Source organism: Penicillium solitum (genome assembly GCF_028829755.1).
Source record: "Penicillium solitum strain IBT 25940 chromosome Unknown utg000004l_segment0_segment0, whole genome shotgun sequence".
In the NCBI taxonomy this organism is placed as follows: Eukaryota; Fungi; Ascomycota; class Eurotiomycetes; order Eurotiales; family Aspergillaceae; genus Penicillium; species Penicillium solitum.
Window position 1 is genome coordinate 2,753,226 of NW_027072124.1, and position 18,389 is coordinate 2,771,614.

An 18,389-nucleotide genomic window follows, 5' to 3' on the forward strand; every position below is an offset into this window, starting at 1 on the left:
GCAAAGCACACGGCACAATTGTTCTTGCACCACGTATGGAAGCACCACGGACTACCAACGACGATTGTATCAGATAGAGGAACACAGTTCACCTCCCGCCTTTGGCAGCGGCTTTGCCAGCGATTAGGAATTTCGACTAGGCTCTCGACAGCCTACCATCCAGAATCAGATGGCCAATCGGAAAACTCCAACCAAGGGCTAGAGCAGTACCTCCGGGCCTACGTCAACTATTCGCAGGACGATTGGGTCAACTGGTTACCTCTTGCAGAGTTTGCGATCAATAACCACCAGTCGGCGACAACCGGTGTGACACCATTCTACGCCGTATACGGACAACATCCCCGAATGGGACATGAACCGCCCCAAGGAACACGAAAACTACCCGCGAAGCAACAGATGGATATCAGCACCGCGGATGCCTTCGCCAACGAAATGGCGAGATTGACAGAAATACTACGTTTGGAGATGACCATGGCTCAAGCGCAACACGCCGAGTATGCAAATGTGAACCGAATGCCAGCACCACAGTATCGTGAGGGAGACGAAGTGTGGCTTGAGACAAAGAATTTGAGTATAGAAAGACCAGCCAGAAAACTCTCGGAGAAGTTTATTGGACCGTTTCGAATTGCAGAAGTCATGGGCCCAGTCACGTACCGGTTGGAGCTTCCCCCAGCGATGAGAATTCACGACGTATTCCACACGAGCTTGCTCCGCCCAGCAGCTTCGGATCCCCTCCCTACCCAGAACGAATCTACTCAACCCCGAATCAGATTGAACAAAGATAACACCGAGCGAAGAGAATGGATGATTGAAAAGATACTGGATTCACGCATCACCAAGAATCGACATGGAAAGAGAAGACTAGAATACCACGTGAAATGGAAAGGCTACCCTCCTTCGTGGCGACCCCAACGGGACCTGGTCCCAGGGAGTGGCGAGCTTTTGTACGAGTTCCACAACCAGAACCCAGATCGAGCTTCGCCTAATGAGATATGGCGTCGCAGGAGCTCCTAGTTGTTTAGGAGGGGGGTAATGTCAGAGATATACATGAAGCATGGAGAAATGATCTGCGCGGGACCCACATGGTGTATATGGGTTCCCCTGAACGCGAGGAAGCTCGTTCCTTTTGCTTCCTCGCGCTACGTCTTGTATCTAGAGTCGACTATAGCTTTCTTTAATATTGATCACTCATCTACGGATACGTGAGACCCTCACAGTTCCGCAGCTTCTACCCGGGCAGCTCTGTCTCTTAAAACATTGAAAAATTCAATACCTAGGTATTGATACAATTCTTACCGTAGACATGAGGTTATCAAGAGTTTAAGTTTGTTTCTACTTCTATCGCACAAATATATCTCGATACAGGCGCGGGCAGTTCTTCCTGCATAGAAGTTCAAGGGCGTGTAATTCAGTTTCCCCCCTCCAAGCGCCCGGCACTGCCGAGTAAGTTGATGGGGAGCCCTCGGAATTCTCCTCAGCGAGCAGAGAGGGGACAGGGGATGTAGGGGACGTAGAGAGCTCGGCCATTCCCCGAGAAAACCGCTTGCACGCGATATGTCAGAAGACGATTTCAGTAAGAGATACACGTGCTCGGGTTGACCAACCTGCAGATACAATGACATCCAGGGGAAATGGTCTTTGCGCACGTCACTCGGCTTGGATAGAAAAAGCGTGCTTAGGCATCAGGTCCAGCCAGCGTATATCCAAAGACACCACAACTGTTCTGACGGTGCTCTTGATGCAGCGTCGTGCATGTCCAGTTGATTCATATTCACTTGTTCGTTTTCGCTTGTTAGCTCCACCGCTAGAATACATCGACCGGCTCAGCAACGCGGAGTAGGATCAGGTGAAACTATCGGAAGGCATCTCTTTGCTCGTGCTCTCTAGTTAACTCGGCTATGACTCGACACCCTACCGTCTCCTTTTATCGGTTCGTACCTGATATGGCCAATGTTAATTTGTAGGCTCGAAATGATGGGGTCCCGCCTCACCTTCTCCTTGCATGCAGACTAAGACTCACAGCCTGCTCGTCGGCGAAAGTAGGACTCGTCCGCCATGAGCCAGACTGAAACATGAGCTCATCCCGGTGCCTGTTGAGCTGCCAGGCATTAAAAGACGTGAGATGCGAATCGAGGAAAATGAGGATGACCCATTGGACGTCAGGAATTTGATCCACAAGGAGGCTATTCTTTCGCGGTGTTCGAATGCCGAGACACAGTGGTATAAGCCCATGGCAGCTTGAGCTTTGTATCGGGTAGACACATCAGCACATGACTGATACAGAGTCGACGGAGAGAAGGGCCGAGACGATGTGAACTTTCCAGTCATTCCTCGTCCATGCCACCAGTGGTCATGAGGAAGGGACAGATAGCTTGCGATCGCATCGGTATAGAGGAGCTCGAGCAGACAAGATTGGTCGCTTCGCATTCGACTCGAGTGACGGGACTATGAGGGGCGCTGTTGTACGATCCGAGTCAGCGAGGCTTACCACTTGGACGAGATTTTTAACTTCACTGTTCATAAAGTTTGCAGAACGTTCGCTTGAGACGAACCGATCAATTAGGTTCGTGGCCTTGTCTTACCGACGGGATCACTTACAATTGTATTCATCAATGCGTCACCATTCATGGCATGTTGACATGATGTTGTATCCAATTCGTCGCACTCTCCAGCTATCGCTTCGAATAAGCCGCGCTGGGTGCACCGGGCAACTTCTGAGAGCCAAAGGCGCGTGACGGAATACCTGTGACGACAAAGCGTACAGTCGTAATGGGATAAGACCTCGCGATGGGGACGGCAGAGGTTCGTACACTCCGCCGTTCATGGTGTGAGGGCGGTGAGGTTGAGGCGGAAGACGCGATGGATCACGCGTCGTAGTGACGTGGTCTTATCTCCGATCCGGCGATAGGACTCTCAACGGGTATCTTTCACAGTGGCGACGGCTGCTCCTATAGTGGCATAGAAATCAGTAATGGTATTGGTGATTTAGAGCACAAAAATTCGCAACAACTGATATAGCGCAGCAGAGGATGCGATCAATCACTCACATTTTCATGAAGAATGGACGTCTCAAGCTTCTGCGCAGCGAAACTCGTGATCGGATGTCCGCACCTGTTATTAGCCCGTTCCTTCTTCACCTGATTCTTTGCTGCGTGGTTTGATGCGACGGGGCCATGAATAGTGTGTAGACAGTGGCTTTGTGCAGAGCACTAACGGGGGTGCTGTATCCTCGGGGACTTCTGGTGCAATGTCGATGTTCACCATCGTTCATTAGCTTGTACATCGGCGACATAATCCATGACTCACATGTTTTGGTGGCCAAAACTAGGGACGAAGATACGGCAAAGAGCTGTGACTCTTGCGCTCGTGTATTGTGGTCAATTGTCCTCGGTTCTATTGAAATCGCATCGTCTTCGGAATCAGTGAGACAGGTCAGGCTAAGATTCACATACCTCGAAGTGAACATTCGCGCTTTCTCTTGGAAATACACAGAGGCTGTACAGTAGATCAGCTCAGTCGGCTGCTGTGGCGGAGGCATCTTTGCATATACATCTTTAATCGGCTGGTGTGAATGGCAGTGCATCTGGTGGGAATCATACCTGTATCTCTCATAGGCACTGTCTGGCTTGCTGGTCCACGATGTATTCTATGAATGTCAGTACAGTGGAATTCAGTACCGGGTCAAGGGGAAGAACTTATCAAGTGACTCAGACACAAGCCTGCTCGATTTTGCAGAGTCAGGTGAATAAATTGAAGAGCAAATTGCCGGGGGTAGAGGACGTCTTTAAAGACTTCTCGGCTCCTTCTGTTGCATAAGTGCTCTGCTTGGTAGAACGCGTTGAGGGACAACTTTCTTAATTGAGGCCTGTTGAACCCCATTTCTTCTTTTTACCGCAATTATTTGCAGCGACATGCAGCGACATGCAGCGACAATTTGTATGCATTTAGCTCAGCTAGAGAGACAAGTTAGAGTGGTGTTGGGAAAAAGGATGTTGAGTCGGTCAAGAAACTATGGCTCACTGCCGAATCCTTCAGGGCCCTCTTAAATTGAGGCTTTGTGGAAGATATTCCGTCCGCAATGACAGGCTCATATTTCTTGTTCTGATACCTCACCTGTGAGTAACTCAACGTTGAATCACCGAAAACCGCCTACAACTTCATTTCTCGAAATTATGGACTTTTTTCCCTAGCCTCGCTTTAGTGTGGTGTTGGTTGTGTTGAGCTGGGGTCTGTCCGACCAGACTGTGGAAAGCGAGGTCACAGTAGTATGTGCGCGACCTGTCAACCCGTTGAAGGTTAGCCCAACGTTGTCAACACTCACTCAATTTTCGAAGTTATGACCAAAAAGATGCCCTTTTTTTGCTTTTTTGCATTCTTTTTGAACTTCTTTGTTTGATGATGACTATTATGTTCTACAATGTTCTATTTCTCAAATATCTGAGGCGTTCAACGAAAGCAAAAGAGGCGTCTGATTGAAATGTATGTCCAGGCATTGAGTACGCTAACTAGCCTTTCTCTGGATGAATCCAATGCCTGCTCCAAAAAGCGCAGCCGGGCTAGCTGCTTGTCGTGGCGAAGCTTAAGGCCATCTCTCTTTTTTCTCAGGTGCGCACCAGCTTCCTCCAAAAGAAGATTCTCCTGCTCTAGCCTCTGGCCATTGATGTGCTTGGACACGCATGACTCCCATAGACGTCGATAGAGTCCAAAAAATCGAGCTACGGGAAAGGCGGACTTTGGATCGTCGTGCCCGAGGTCTGCTAGCTCCTTCAGAATATATTGAATGGGCTCGGTCGCTAGGGCGTGTCTTGTATCAGCTTTCTGTTGTGAGAGGGAGGACTTCAATGGCCAGCAAGAATATTTTAAGCCCAGTCGTCACACTTAGAAATCGGACATAGTCAGATATTTCCTGTAACTTGTCGTTTTCGCCAACGTTTGGCATTTCATTGGGCTGGTGATCTTAATTTTCCTGGGCTGTGGAGCTGTTTTGTGCGTCCATTTTGTCCACAGGATAAAGTCGAAGGTGTGAAGAATACCATCTCCATCAGGCATTTGTGCCTCTTACAGACTATATGGACGCAGGTATTTGTGGACTGAGCTTACAATTACTGCAACGGTCAATCGAAATACTCAAATTCTGGCTGGAGTTTTTACGTGTTCAGCGGACTGCTGACAGTGTATTCAACAATAGGGATAGTGGGTCGGGGAAAGTGATCAAACCTCACGATGTTGAGGGCTAGAGACGAACGCTTGCAGAGGAACTACCCTTTCAGAGTTGATCTGGCAGGGCCCGTGGATGAAATAAGAGGAGGTTGAGGTTACAGCTATTCAATAAAATCAGAATATCAAGAATGGCAGAAAAAACCCATTCGATGATTCAAAGTTGGATTGAGAAGAAATGTGATCTTTAAACATGTGGGCACCTGACCGATCTCACAGTATTGATCGTAAGCACCTCTCTTAATTTTTTTCCTTTGGTCCATTTGTTCAAAACATATTCCTGAAGGGAAAGAGCCATAGTGTAGTACCACTTTGTTTGCTCCTGGGTAGAGAGACCTTTTGATAATAAAGGCGGTGGAGGTATTGGACCTCCACGTCCCCCCCAAGTCCTAACAACTCTCCCCCCTGTCAGACAAATCCACGAATACATGTAGAATGCTTTCGGGTCGAATCGACGTAGCGCTCCCGATTTAAGTTCAGAATATTGGGTATTTTCAGCCTTCTGTTGATAGTGTGCGGCCAATCACGGACACATAGGTAGAACAATAATTTCATGAATTAAGAAGGAGAATTCGAATTTCTCTCCCGGCTTAAGTATACATGCAGACCAACTCTAGATTGCATACATTTACAACCTATAGAAAAGTATCAAGATTCTGATTCATCAATTTGTAGGGACAATAATGCTACCAATTGATGAAAGAGGCCACAGAGTTGATGCTTGGTCACACGGCTTTTAGATTATTGACAATAACGCATGCAGCTTCTTGGCATATCTCAGGGAAGAGCCCCTTACTGGTTGATTTGGGGCATCGTCTGCGTCTGTTGGGTATCCAACGAAAATGCGTTCGTCAAGGGAGGGCCCGGTAGCGTGCTCGGGTCCAGTGCTCCAAATTGTCCATTCGAGTTTGTCCAAGTGGGTGGTTGCATCACATCACTTTGCGGAAATTCAAGACCAAAGCGTTTGTTTTGCTGTTCTTGGATCTTCTTCCAGAGTCGGGTGGCTACACTCATCAGATCCCCGTGAGCCGTCTCTAACTCGCTCTCTATTCCTTGCGATATCATTTGCTCAGTGGTCTGGCCGCTGGCTGTCTCGAGCTGCTGTTTCAACTGAGCAATATCCGTTTCGAGCCGCTGGATTTTGCCGAGGCACTGTTGCTTCTCATGCAGGGCCTTTTGCCTCTCCGTGACAAGCTGCCGGTTTATGGCTGTCGCTTGGAGGTGCTCACTGCGGAGCTGCTGCAGATTCTGCTGAGCTTCTTGCCGTTGTTGCATCGCCTGTGCGGAGAGCTTTTGGTAGTCATCATCGGCATCGCCCAGGATATCCAGACAGCCTCGATGGGTTTCGTTCCATTCCTCTTGCTCTCTCTTCTTTGCTTGTGAAGAGGATGTTGTTGCCTTTGAGCCGAAGTTAGTCATGGTTGGCTTTACAGACAAGGGACACTCACGAACGTTTGTCGCAGCTGTTCTTTTCGGGTGGAGGATCGGGGATCAGTCTCATTATCAGCTAGCAAGGGACGTGCGATGCGACTGGCAGAAGTGGACAGACCAGGGGCCCGTTGACGAGCCCTTGAAGCGGGCTTCCGCGTAGGTGGCATCTTCGGTGTGGCGGGCAACGATTCCCGGGAAAGAATGATTTCAACGGATAGTGTTTACGAAGACAAAAAGATCGTCTGAGATAAAGTGGCAAAAGCGGGCAAGTATGAGCTTTAAAGTCGCATTGAATGTGGAACTAGGGAGGAAAGCAACCCAAAGAGCCAGGATTTGTATGGTTCTAGCCCTCTACGTAGGCGCCAACTTAAGTTTAACGGTTGTTTCAACATGACTCGCTGATAAACAGTGTTAATGGGTATGAGTGAATAAACGGTCCCTGGGCCAACAACTTCGTGTAAATCGACTATCGGGCCAACACTTCTATCACGGTTGGAAGACCGGCAATTGACCATGTCTTTCCTCTTTATGTTTGCCACCATCTTCATGCATCGTCGAGGCTTTCATTTGTGGTGTTTGTACATCTTTGTAGCGTTTACTTATGCTTGTGATTAAAAGGTAGTATTCGACTTGAGAGTAATCAGATGTCCTGAATAAATAATCCGACTGCCAGCATTCACTACTTTGCCCACTCTCGGCTGTAGCTTGTTCTTGGCTTGTAAATTCGTCCAGGGCCCTTTTCATGTTGAATTTCTTTCGGCTCCCATGCTAGCTTTGGCAGCGGATTCGGCGAACTTGCCCAGTGTGGAAATTGGAGGCAAGGATAGCGAAGCAACCATGATTAGGACTACACATTGAGCTTGTCCTTCGTAGAATTGCTGGTTTGTCTTGCATTTTAAAGTCTCATCTGGGATCCTGAGACGGAGAAAGGCAAGTTAGCGAAAGCCTGTCATTGAAAAGCTGTCTGGGCCTCCACCGCCCTATCTTCAGTTTATATCATAGTTATTGCATAGTGAAAGCAGCATACTCTTCCCTGGCTGTTCATCCTCTCATATCGTGTCGCGGCTTCATTCTTTGGTCCTTGCAACCTCTTTTATACTTTCCGACAACGCTTCTCTACTTACATGTAAACTGAACGTGCGTCACACCGGTCGTCGACTACGCCTCGACCGTCTGGCACGGTTCCCTTCGAGACAAGACCCACCTACGACTCCTCCGCACCATGCAACGAGCGGCTCTTATCCGCTTCCTTTGTATCTTCCTTTCGAACAGTGGCAACAACCACACTTGACATAGAAGCCCATGTGCTGCCTACGCACCTGCGTCTGTGCTACCACGCACAAAATAACATCACTAGACTTCACACCCTACCCCAGGTTAAAGGCGGTTTTTGAAATGGTGCTAAATTCTACTGCACAGAGAGCCCCGAAATGGCCCGCCATCTGAAATTCTAGCTATTAACCTTGTAGCAAGCCATGGGCCCACCCAGGCTGTCGCACGAATGAAACATGTGATCTATGACCCGATGGACAAATCCTGCCGAAGTATCACCGACAGGAAAGCCGAATGACACAAAAAGGTTCCTACGAACTATAGTACAGTACTATCAGACAAATTTTTGATTTTATGTTGAGACTATTTCTATTGCCGGCCTCAGGTCCAAGATTGACCTCCTTTGTTAACATTTGCTTCGATGTAAAAATTACAACAGGGTAGCATGCGCTTTGGCCTCGTATCTGGTATACACTAGCTATAAACTAGCTGGCTGGCGAGGACAGAGATCCGAGCCCTGGGTTGATCTCTACAGGTAATTAATGAACTTCCAAGAATGCAGTATAAACACAAGCATTGCGGGACCGACCGACCGACCGAAGGATTTTCGGCGCTAGTATGAGAAATCACACTGACCGCCAAGAAATAGGCTTCATCCAATTTGCGTGGAGTCTGACGCGCCGTTGGTGACTGAAAGGTTTAGCGCAACGGATATCCAATAGGAATGGGCCGGCAGCCCTCGTAACTTCGCTTAGCTAGTGATCTACATGGGGCAAATTAGTTCAGATTTTGAGGCTCGGAGGGGCCAGAACGTGGAACGCGAGTTCTTTGTCTACCATGTCTTGGCTCTAGCATGTGGAGGGAAATGTAGTTCTGAGAAAGATCTGGCCCAGTCCGACGCGAATGTAATCGACTGCGCAAGCTGGTTGAACCAAATTAGGTGAACTGGCTGAGCGAGCACGCAAGTTAAAGGTCGCTAGATGAGCTTTTACGGGCATGTTAATCATAGTAGTTGGCCGAGTATCCATTTTTAGAATCGCCAGGAGCATTGAACCTTAATGAAGCTCGGTCTGAGCGGGCGCTCGATACATGCTAGTAATGTACGTATGGAGTACGTCCCAAGGATCAAGCTTCTTTAGGAAATGGGAAATACAAAGAGGAGGAGGGGGTGAAAAATAAAAGAACTTACATTGTCTTCTTACGCGGCTCAACAAGGCGGGGAGGGATTCTCATAGATGAAAGGTTCGGGGGGGGGGGCGGCCTCTTCCGGAGCTTCATTTACTAAAATCCCACCGAGACTGAGCGTATCTTAATCTTGATTTTGGGAGAAACGGAAGGTGGAGGACGTCCACGCAAATTCTACGGACGCGAGGCTCGTTTTGGTTGGGGACTCCCATTGACCTGTGTCCCATATCGGACCGCCCCAGCAAACCAAAAAAAAGATATGGAAGAGCTTTTTTACGGTAATTCAAAAATATGAAAACGATTAAAATGGCACAGGAAGCAAAATTTGTTGGCTAGTTTAGCTATTGGTGCAAGGGCCCTTTCGCAACCTTACACCCCACAACCTCCACCCGTCCAACCGAACTCCCCCACACCGCAACATAAAACCCTTCGACCACCTCCTCAACCATCCAGGTGGGATGTTTAGGTAAACAACCGAGGAAAAGCACCCGGTCCAACGCTTCTATGGAAACTACGCTGGTGTGTGGAGACTGGAAGCCGTTGCCCCGCAACAACAGAGTAACATACGGTCATCGCGGTGCGGTGGGCAGGTGAGGTGGAGCTTACGTCCGAGCTGGGTTTATGCGGTCTTTGTATCAAGGGTCCTTCAGCGGAAGGCACCACCTCTTCGTGGTGCTGAAGACTAGTACTCTGGTTGGTCGGAGGAAGCTAAGATCTGCTCGAAATATTTGGTCTAGCACCAATCTGAACAAAATACTTCCCTGCAATTTTTTTACATAGCTGGTTAACTAAAGGCATGGGTAGTAATGGTATGAGGCTATATAGGTATAGACTTATTGCGCTGCCCACGTACTAGTTGTAGTAATTGAACCGTTGAGATTGAGACTTCCGTTAGACTTGCTTTCGAGGGCTGAGCCCACAACATTCAGACGAGGGGAACTGTAAACTTTGGGTTGATTAGATTGTTGAAGATCGTCATACTGAGTCTGGACAAACTTGAACAGTAGCCTATGGTCTCCCACAGCGACTCAGGCAGCGATAGGTAATCTGTTAAAGCCAGGGTGTTGAAGTCGGGGGTGTCAAACGGTCTGATCTTGAAGGTCCAACGATAACGGGCGTTGGATTGAGGAGGACAATTAAATCAGTAGCGTTGATAGCGAGGGCGCTTAGTGTGCATGAGAAAGAAGCTTATAAAGTTTGAAAAGAAAGAAGGCGCTGATGACGACAGCGTTTAAAAAGCGGAGCGTGTAGTACGAAAGGAAGCTGAGAACGAGGGAAGCGTTTAAACAAAGCACGTTTAAACACAAGCGTTTAAGTGAGAACGTTTAAGTGAGACCGGTTAAACAAAGCACGTTTAAGCACGTTTAAGCACAAGCGTTTATGTGAGAACGCGTTTATGTGAGAACGTTTAAACAAAGCACATTGAAATAAAGCACATTTAAACACAGGCGTTTATGTGAGAACGTTTAAACAAACAAAGCACGTTTAAGTGAGCACATTTGAGTGAGAACGGTTAAGTGATAACGTTAAATCAAAGCACGTTGAAACAACGCATGTTTAAACTCAAGCGTTCAAGTGAGAACGTTTAAGTGAGACCGGTTAAACAAAGCACGTTTAAGCACGTTTAAACTCAAGCGTTCAAGTGAGAACGTTTAAGTGAAAACGGTTAAACAAAACACGTTGAAACAAAGCACGTTTTAACACAAGCGTTTATGTGAGAACGTTTAAACAAACAAAGCACGTTTAAGTGAGCACATTTGAGTGAGAACGGTCAAGTGAGAACGTTAAATCAAGGCACGTTTAAGCACGTTTAAGCACGTTTAAGCACGTTTAAGCACAAGCGGTTTTGTGAGAACGTTTAAACAAAAAGCACATCGATAAGGAACGCGGAAGTCGGTGGTTGTTCAAGTCGGTGGTTGTTGAAGAAGCCTTCAACGAAAGTGCCAGCACCTTCTTCCATCGTGTACAAAAATTACTTCTACTAGATCTACCTGAGAGAGGCCTGCCATCTAATGGGGTGATATCTCAACGGCAGACTTTACCGCACGGTCACCCCGCTATCGCAGTCTTCTTAAACGATACATGTGCATGTGCCACGCAGACTTATAATTGGATCTTCTTCAACTATATTGACCGTGTTCTTAAAACGATCATCCTTCATTTCCTGTGGACCATCCAGGGCCATTCCACCACCGATTTCCCTTGCATGAAGTATACCACCGCTAGTGACCTGCGAGTCAGATCTGTGAAGCTATTGACGGGCTTTAGTCATCTTCAACGGTCACAGTTACATCCTAGTCAAAGTCAGTAGCCAAACACGACATTCCGGTATTTCACTCACCGTCCAGTAATCTCGAGGAAAGGAGGATTGGAAAATCCGTCGGTCGCCTTGACGAGAGTGGCGGACAACAACAATGTGTACTACCTCCAGTCTCACCCTCTTGAGAATTCTTGATAGGAGTGTAGGCATGGTCTCGCGGGTAAAGAAAGGACAGCAGATAAAATAGAACTGAAATGATATCTAGTAATCTATTCGTGCCTGGGGACAGCTGTGTGCGCTATGACAAACTAACAATCACTGCTCTATAGACTTATATGTATATTGGCATGAGCAAGTTTATGGTCATCTGCGCCATCGATAATCTCGCCGTGGCTTCTTCTCGTGTCTCCGTGACGGCCACTTCACCACGTCGACCTGGTATATACTGTAGCCTTGCACGGGGAGACAACAGCATGTTCTTTTCGGGTCCGTTCAGCGATCCGGTCTTCAACGTCAAGGCCGCCCTGGCCCGCAGAAACCAACGTTCTCAAACCAGCAATGCCTTGGTCGCCTGATCGACTAAGGCAGTATAACTGTACTAATTCGCTTGTCCTCCAGATAAACCGAGACTACAGGTCTTGATTCATTCGACCATCATAGTTTCAGGACCTACCTGGTAACACTCATTTTTCCTTGAGCTCAATTAGCTAAGCCATGGATGCTCCAGTCAGTACAATACCACTAAAGTACCTCAGACAAAACTCTCCTAACTTCTATAGGAAATACTTCGTATCCTTGCCGCAGTGAATTCGCGGGCAATTCGTGCAGAGAAAATCCAGGGAAATCTCGACCAAGACCTGACCACCACGCGGAAGGCCCTGACGCAGGTCACCGACGAGCTAGAGCAAGTGAGCAAATTGGCTGATCTTATTTATGAGGTCAGCCAGCGGATGGGAGCTGTAACGGACTATCTTCTTAAAGAACACGGTATCAAAGAAAGTTCCCGAGGCTCGGATTCATTTGAGGTCATACTCAACAGCGTGGTCGAGAAAACAGAGGCGCAGGAGCCCAAAAAGGATGCAGAAACGGTGGACGTCGGCTCGAGAAGCAATGTTTCAGGACCCGCAGAAATGGGCAGCTAAGTTATACTTGGATAACGGTCAGCCAACGTGTAAATATTACCTACATGCTAGCCGTTGGGTTTCTTGCGGGCGCGCGCGGTCACCCGTGTTTGTCAACGAGATCGAACTCCGCACTACATAGCATGACAACTCGCTTTATTCCTTCGATCAAAAAAGCATAAAAGAAAGCTAATTCTGCTCTGTTGTTTATTCCTGGAAGTCTATATCTCGATCTCCGCGTATTGTATAGTACAGTACATACACCCTTCTTTAGTAGTGATGAAAGATCGAAAGCATTTATTCCGTGCCCGTGCACTCACGCGAGAGTTAGAGCGGGCAATGGATAAATTCGAACCAGCCCTTGCCTCAACTACATCGCAAGCCATGCCGGCCGCTGGTATCCTTGGACCCGCGTTCGAATATGACCGTGCGCGGAGGTCGACTGCCCCATCTCCAGAGATGATGCCCACTCCGAATCTCAATCACGACAAGGGTGACTTGGAGTATTCAAGATCAGGTAGGTCAATTCGGTGGGCACTGTGGATCGTTCCATTATGTATGTTTTTTGACTGTTCTTCTTGACAACAGATGCACGGGATGGTGGACAACCCTCATTGGCGGATTCTGTCGACAAGGCTGCGGAATGGCTCGAGCAACTTTGTCGTGTGTAAGTTGCAGAAGGGGTGAGCAGGGCCATTGGGGTAGTGAGGATGATGCACTCTGTCATGCTACCAATGTTGTGCTCGTGCAGTATCGATTTTGCAGGGAGAGGAGACCATCGGTAGCGACCACATGACCTTGGAGCCCTTCTGATACGAGAACCCAATCCAACGCATCAAAAAACAAATTCTAGCCGTGCCTTGGTTGTAGCCTTAAATGGGGCTTCTTTGGCCTTCACAATGTCATCCTGATGTCTTTGTCTCTGACTTCGAAACACCAACGTAACCGGCGTTCCAGGAATCAATCCAGCGCGTTGTATGGATGCCGCGGGAGATGATTAACTAAACGATGCTGTACCAGTTGGTCCATGTCATAGATCCTTGGATTCGGGGTTGTGGGAGTAATGTCTGCTTGATTGAGCTTGGAATTCCATTCTTGAATCCATCGTTGGGTACACTGCTTGGCTCGGGAGTTATCGGGCCTGCATTTTGCACATAACATAGATTTTGCTGCACCCATAAGAACTGATTCAGAAGGAAGGCTGTCAGGGTCTCCTCGGAACAGGCCTAATTGGATCGCACTATTGATACGAGACATCTTTGGCACGTCGTTCCGACATTGAATTCCATCGTCCCTGATGCCCTGGCATGTTGATTGATGGTAAGGGTTTCCAACAATCTGGCTGAGTGTCGATTGAAAGATAGAGTCCCGATGCATGTTGAAAGAGAGCTGAACCGGAAAATAGTACATTTGCGAAAGAGGATGACACTCATTATATAGCGTCGTGGAGAGTACAATACCTAGATTGAGCAAAGGTACCTCAAAAGCCACCAGGTGGAACTCCTGTGACATCAAGCCAGGTCATGGCTCTAGTCTTGACGAGAGAAATGAGCACCGATAATGGTTTCATGGCTTAACGTTAATTCATCTGTGGATATTCATTGAGTTCCTCGGGGTAAATGATTACCGCAAGCTCAACTGCTCCTAGGGCCATGATCGACTGCTCCGGGATGTGTACAACCCACCCGTTATCCCGATCAGCATGTGCTAGCGTTCAGCAGGCAGCATTGCGTATGTTATTTGGGAGACTCCAAGAATAGACTTATGACTTATAAATATAAATACTCTAGCGCGGCCGAAGAGACCGTCTTCATCAATCTCTTTTTCTCGAGCTCTCTCGCCAAATCAACAACCATCTATACTCATCATGCCGTCATCTCAGGAGCGATGGGATCCTCTGGTCATCTGTGAAATGGGTCTTCGCAGGGACCAGCAGACTTGTTGTGGCCTCACCAAGAAAGGGACATATTGCAAACTCTACCCGACAGTGAATGACGTTGATGAAGGTCGCAATAAGCTGAAGGCCCTTGCTAGAAGGCACTTTGATCTTTCCGCCCTCCCTATCCTGCGCGACATTGCGTCCCACTTCCTATGTCGGCGGTGGCATCGGACACGCCAGGCCGACCAAATCGGACAGCAGTGGTATGATACGGCTGTCCGTAAACTGCCTTACATACCAGTGGCTGCACCTGTGCGACCGGAGACAACCCGTATCACCAGACGACATGTCACACGCGATATGCTGCGAGAGAATAATGTACCCTGGCGAATTTCCTCAACCCGTCCAGCCACTTATTCTACTGAACGCGGATCGCACTCATTGCGGCTCAAGAGTTTCAATGAGTGGCCCGCCTCAGAACACATGAATTGCCTGATCTGCCTCCAGGAAGCCCAAGCCGAGCCTGTAGTTCTGAAATGTGGAAGATGCGTTTCGTTTGTCCATTTGGATTGTATGGAAACTTGGCTCGGATTTTGTCCACCTGGGAATAATCCCCCTTGTCCAATATGGTACGTCAATTGACCCTCTTTGATTGTGGCTTGTGTGCGGTCGCTGACTGAAAAACAGTAAACATAACGGAGCTTTTGACGCGTTCTTTTGCTCCTTGAGGATAGACGGCCCTAGTGGTGAAACACGGGTCGACGGATCGGTGTCTTCCGAGCAACGTATCCATCGATCAACCCGTTCCGTTGACCGTAATTCCGTGGAGAGGTCCTCTCCGGATCGCTCGGCCACGGATGGGTTAGCGGTGGAAAACCAACCAATTGTATCGACTCAACGACGGTCAGCTCGACTTGCACAACAAACCGACCCTTCGGGGTCGTCTGACCTATCTGAGCTCCGTCGGTCGGCGCGGAGGGGACAGCCTCCAGAACGATTCCAGTAGTGGGGTGTGGCACGTATGGTTTGGTGAGGGAGTGAGGTAACGATACTGAGGGGAAAACCTGGGCATGCAGCGCTTCCAGTGCGCATTGTCGTATTCAATCAACATCAATCCTAAATCATCCATGCCAAGAGCAATGCGTCGTTTGTTGGAGTGTCTTGTCGCGTGTGTACCTACTACGTAGCAAATTCAAAATATTGGCCCAATAATACAGTACTCCGGCTTCGTCCGAGCTAGGGGCATTTTGGCTGTTTCTTTCATGTCCACGAACCACCATGTATGGTGCACCCTCCCTATTTCTTGTGTCGTTGGATGGGTTGCAGATTATTATTCTGTCAAAATGTGACGAGGACAGGCCTTGAACGACCCGCACAAAGAGTTGCCATCGCTGTGCAAGCAGTCGCGCAAACTTCTGCCAACTGTGTGAATATCGGACGGCCGGAGAATCAAACGTGCCCGCTCATTTCGGTTGGCTCCCAAGCAGACATGCCCCGTATGAGATTTGCAGACGCTGGAGTATAAAGTATTCGCACCATAACCTGAGTATCACTCAACTGGCAACCCTCACCATACGGCGCCTTCAAAATGGACTCCAATCAGGCTCACCCCGTTCGACCACGGACTATGTGGCTTGGTCCAAAACGAAAGCGCGATTTGGATCTCGAAATCGAGCAGGCCTCTCGTTCACGGCCATGCCCATCCGACTCCCAGCCCGAAACTTTCAACGCAGGATCCCCCTTGGCTCGTCCCGCTCCCATTCAGCGAAAGAATCCAAACGTAGTACCAAAGATCCGACAAGTCGACGAAGATCCATGGCTGACCTACGAGTCGACCGTTCGAATTTTTGGGCGGCCAAACTTCCTCGCCCGTCTCCGAAGCAACAAGGCCGAGTTGGTCCACATCCAACGGCTTGAACAGGAGCCCTCTTCCGCCGAGTCGTTGGTGGAGACGATGCACCAGGTTGCCCATCGAAGCTTCCCCAACCTACTCGAGCATTATCGTCATGGAGGTCAGGATTTCCTGGTGTGGGAAGCGGTTGAGTTATCCGTAGGCCAGGTACTGGGGTCGCGATGCTCCATCGACGAAGGAGCCCTCGCCGCGATTGTTTGGCCGGTGGGTGTGGGGCGTGCGGGCTGTTTCCCTCCTCTTTCGGAAGGAAAGGGTTGCTGCCATTGAGAAACTGATGGCTAATGATTGGTAGGTCCTAAAAGGAATAAAGCATCTCCGTGGGCAGGGCAGAGTACTGGCTACCTTGAGCGCCGACACGATCTTTCTCACGGAGTCCGGTATCGTCAAAATTGGTGAGTGAGGAGCAGTCTAGGTTGCGAACACTTTCGGGGGGTGATACTGACGAGGAATGTGTAGCGGGGGCGGAGCACAGTTGCCAAATCGACGAGACCGAGATGGATGCCGCAACTCTGAAGCTGATGGCCCTGTCCGACGTGGTCCAAAGCTTGATGACAAGAAGCTCTCCGGGAACAAAATGGAGCCCCGAGGCCCAGAGTCTCCCCGAGGATCTGAACCGACTGTCGGTTGATGAGCTGCTGCGAGTAAGTGTGATCCCACCTGTCTGTCATGCGAGACTGCGGCTGACCAGGCAGAGCAAATTCTTCGAGCAATTGGGGTCTGGGGGGGAATTGAAAATGCTAGTGAACGTGGTAAACAAAGATGCGTGCCACGAAATTGATTTTCTCGGCTGCGCATGAGAAGCGCATGATGTTCGCGCGTAGTATCCGTGCGGGAAATCCGTCGCGTGGATGTCGCTGTCTTTGCCGTGGATCTAACCGCATTGGGATTGTCTGCGTAGAGACCTCTGATATACTTTCTGATGTCGCTCAACTTGGTCACTGGAGTAACTTCCCTACGAGGTTTCTTTCTGTTTGGCTTTTTGGGACTGTGAGGTATTGGTCAGGTCAGCCCCCCCCCCCACAGTTTTGGCGTTATTGGACGAAACCTTTCTCTTGATCCGAAGTATGTATATATATATCTATGATCGTCTCCCATTGCCTTTCTATTCAAGAAACAAACGCACACTTGCCGTTGCTAGCACAGCTCATCCGCGGCTGATCCTTCTCAGGAGGCTTATATATCATCAATGATAGCTTATCGACGCGTAAAAACGCGTGATGGTCGTGATACAGCCGTGTTTTCACTACAAACAATATGAGATTTCCTATTATGGGGGTTCAACTTGGGATCCACTCACTCCTGCTTGTCGAGGTTACGATAAGATAAGTAGGCTTGATAAGATAAGTGGGAATTCCTACGGATGCTCGCATCTGATGCGCTTACAGAACATAAAAAACAAAACAATGTGTCAGCAAGTCATTCTACCAGAACCTCTCCTCAAGCTTTACGGTGCCACTTCGCGAGATCTTTCCTGACATCAATTCCGATCGCGTTCTCCCACCGGCGAGCTACTGTTGTGGTTCCCATGGCTTTGTAAAGCCTTCATCGCCTCGGTGACTCCCGCTCTGACACGCGTCAATTCAGTCTCTAGCCGACTGGTCCGGAGCGAGCTGGCTTCAAGCTCAGCTCGAAGCCGACGAGACTTTTCCTGGAATCGATCGCTTTTGCTGTGCGCGTCGTCTAGCCGGGCCCGAGTACGATCGAGCTCCACCCCCAGCTCGCGGTTCGCGCTTTCCAGTTGGCGGATTTTTGCTGTAAATGACCCGTCTTCATCCTCTTGCGCTCTTACATCTTCCTATGTCTTTGTTTAGTGCCGGAAAATCTGGCAAGTAGAGGATATCTCACATCTTCCCCTGGATCATCGTCCCGCCCCGAGACAGAATCCTGCAAGGTCTGCGGTGTAACTGCTTCGAGCGACCGGCCCAATTCTTCACATATAGCCCGAAATAGGCCGACGGTTCCATTGCTTAGGCTCGACTGCAGTAATGATTTCTTGGATTCCGTCACTGACCAGGCGTATCCGTCCTCGACTGGTGGCTGGAGGCGAACTTGGCTGGGTGCAACATCAAGGCCAAGCCGATTATCTGAGATTCGTCAGTTTCCCCTCTCCAT

The 18,389-nt window shown here is 48.9% G+C and overlaps 7 protein-coding genes across 7 annotated transcripts; 3 read left to right on the forward strand and 4 right to left on the reverse strand.

The window, feature by feature from the left end:
- Positions 1 to 2,350: 2,350 nt before the first annotated feature.
- On the reverse strand, positions 2,351 to 2,824 carry N7455_007041 (uncharacterized protein; the record flags this gene model as incomplete). The annotated part of the gene is made up of 3 exons (XM_065605501.1): positions 2,351 to 2,508; positions 2,583 to 2,743; positions 2,811 to 2,824. The coding sequence occupies 3 exons, from the start codon at positions 2,822 to 2,824 to the stop codon at positions 2,351 to 2,353; spliced, it is 333 nt and encodes a 110-aa protein (XP_065461355.1).
- A 40-nt stretch (positions 2,825 to 2,864) lies between these two features.
- Positions 2,865 to 3,538, reverse strand: N7455_007042 (uncharacterized protein; the record flags this gene model as incomplete). Its single annotated transcript, XM_065605502.1, has 3 exons — positions 2,865 to 2,924; positions 3,048 to 3,111; positions 3,138 to 3,538. 3 exons carry the CDS (start codon positions 3,536 to 3,538, stop codon positions 2,865 to 2,867), a joined length of 525 nt encoding a protein of 174 aa, XP_065461356.1.
- Positions 3,539 to 4,446: 908 nt separating this feature from the next.
- On the reverse strand, positions 4,447 to 5,049 carry N7455_007043 (uncharacterized protein; the record flags this gene model as incomplete). Its single annotated transcript, XM_065605503.1, has 2 exons — positions 4,447 to 4,804; positions 4,892 to 5,049. The coding sequence occupies 2 exons, from the start codon at positions 5,047 to 5,049 to the stop codon at positions 4,447 to 4,449; spliced, it is 516 nt and encodes a 171-aa protein (XP_065461357.1).
- A 960-nt stretch (positions 5,050 to 6,009) lies between these two features.
- On the reverse strand, positions 6,010 to 6,815 carry N7455_007044 (uncharacterized protein; the record flags this gene model as incomplete). The annotated part of the gene is made up of 2 exons (XM_065605504.1): positions 6,010 to 6,615; positions 6,666 to 6,815. The coding sequence occupies 2 exons, from the start codon at positions 6,813 to 6,815 to the stop codon at positions 6,010 to 6,012; spliced, it is 756 nt and encodes a 251-aa protein (XP_065461358.1).
- A 4,704-nt stretch (positions 6,816 to 11,519) lies between these two features.
- Positions 11,520 to 11,940, forward strand: N7455_007045 (uncharacterized protein; the record flags this gene model as incomplete). Its single annotated transcript, XM_065605505.1, has 2 exons — positions 11,520 to 11,585; positions 11,695 to 11,940. The coding sequence occupies 2 exons, from the start codon at positions 11,520 to 11,522 to the stop codon at positions 11,938 to 11,940; spliced, it is 312 nt and encodes a 103-aa protein (XP_065461359.1).
- An 825-nt stretch (positions 11,941 to 12,765) lies between these two features.
- On the forward strand, positions 12,766 to 13,282 carry N7455_007046 (uncharacterized protein; the record flags this gene model as incomplete). Its single annotated transcript, XM_065605506.1, is given in 3 exon segments — positions 12,766 to 13,003; positions 13,075 to 13,153; positions 13,165 to 13,282. The coding sequence occupies 3 exon segments, from the start codon at positions 12,766 to 12,768 to the stop codon at positions 13,280 to 13,282; spliced, it is 435 nt and encodes a 144-aa protein (XP_065461360.1).
- A 1,071-nt stretch (positions 13,283 to 14,353) lies between these two features.
- N7455_007047 (uncharacterized protein) lies at positions 14,354 to 15,371 on the forward strand (the record flags this gene model as incomplete). The annotated part of the gene is made up of 2 exons (XM_065605507.1): positions 14,354 to 14,994; positions 15,053 to 15,371. The coding sequence occupies 2 exons, from the start codon at positions 14,354 to 14,356 to the stop codon at positions 15,369 to 15,371; spliced, it is 960 nt and encodes a 319-aa protein (XP_065461361.1).
- Positions 15,372 to 18,389: the final 3,018 nt, after the last annotated feature.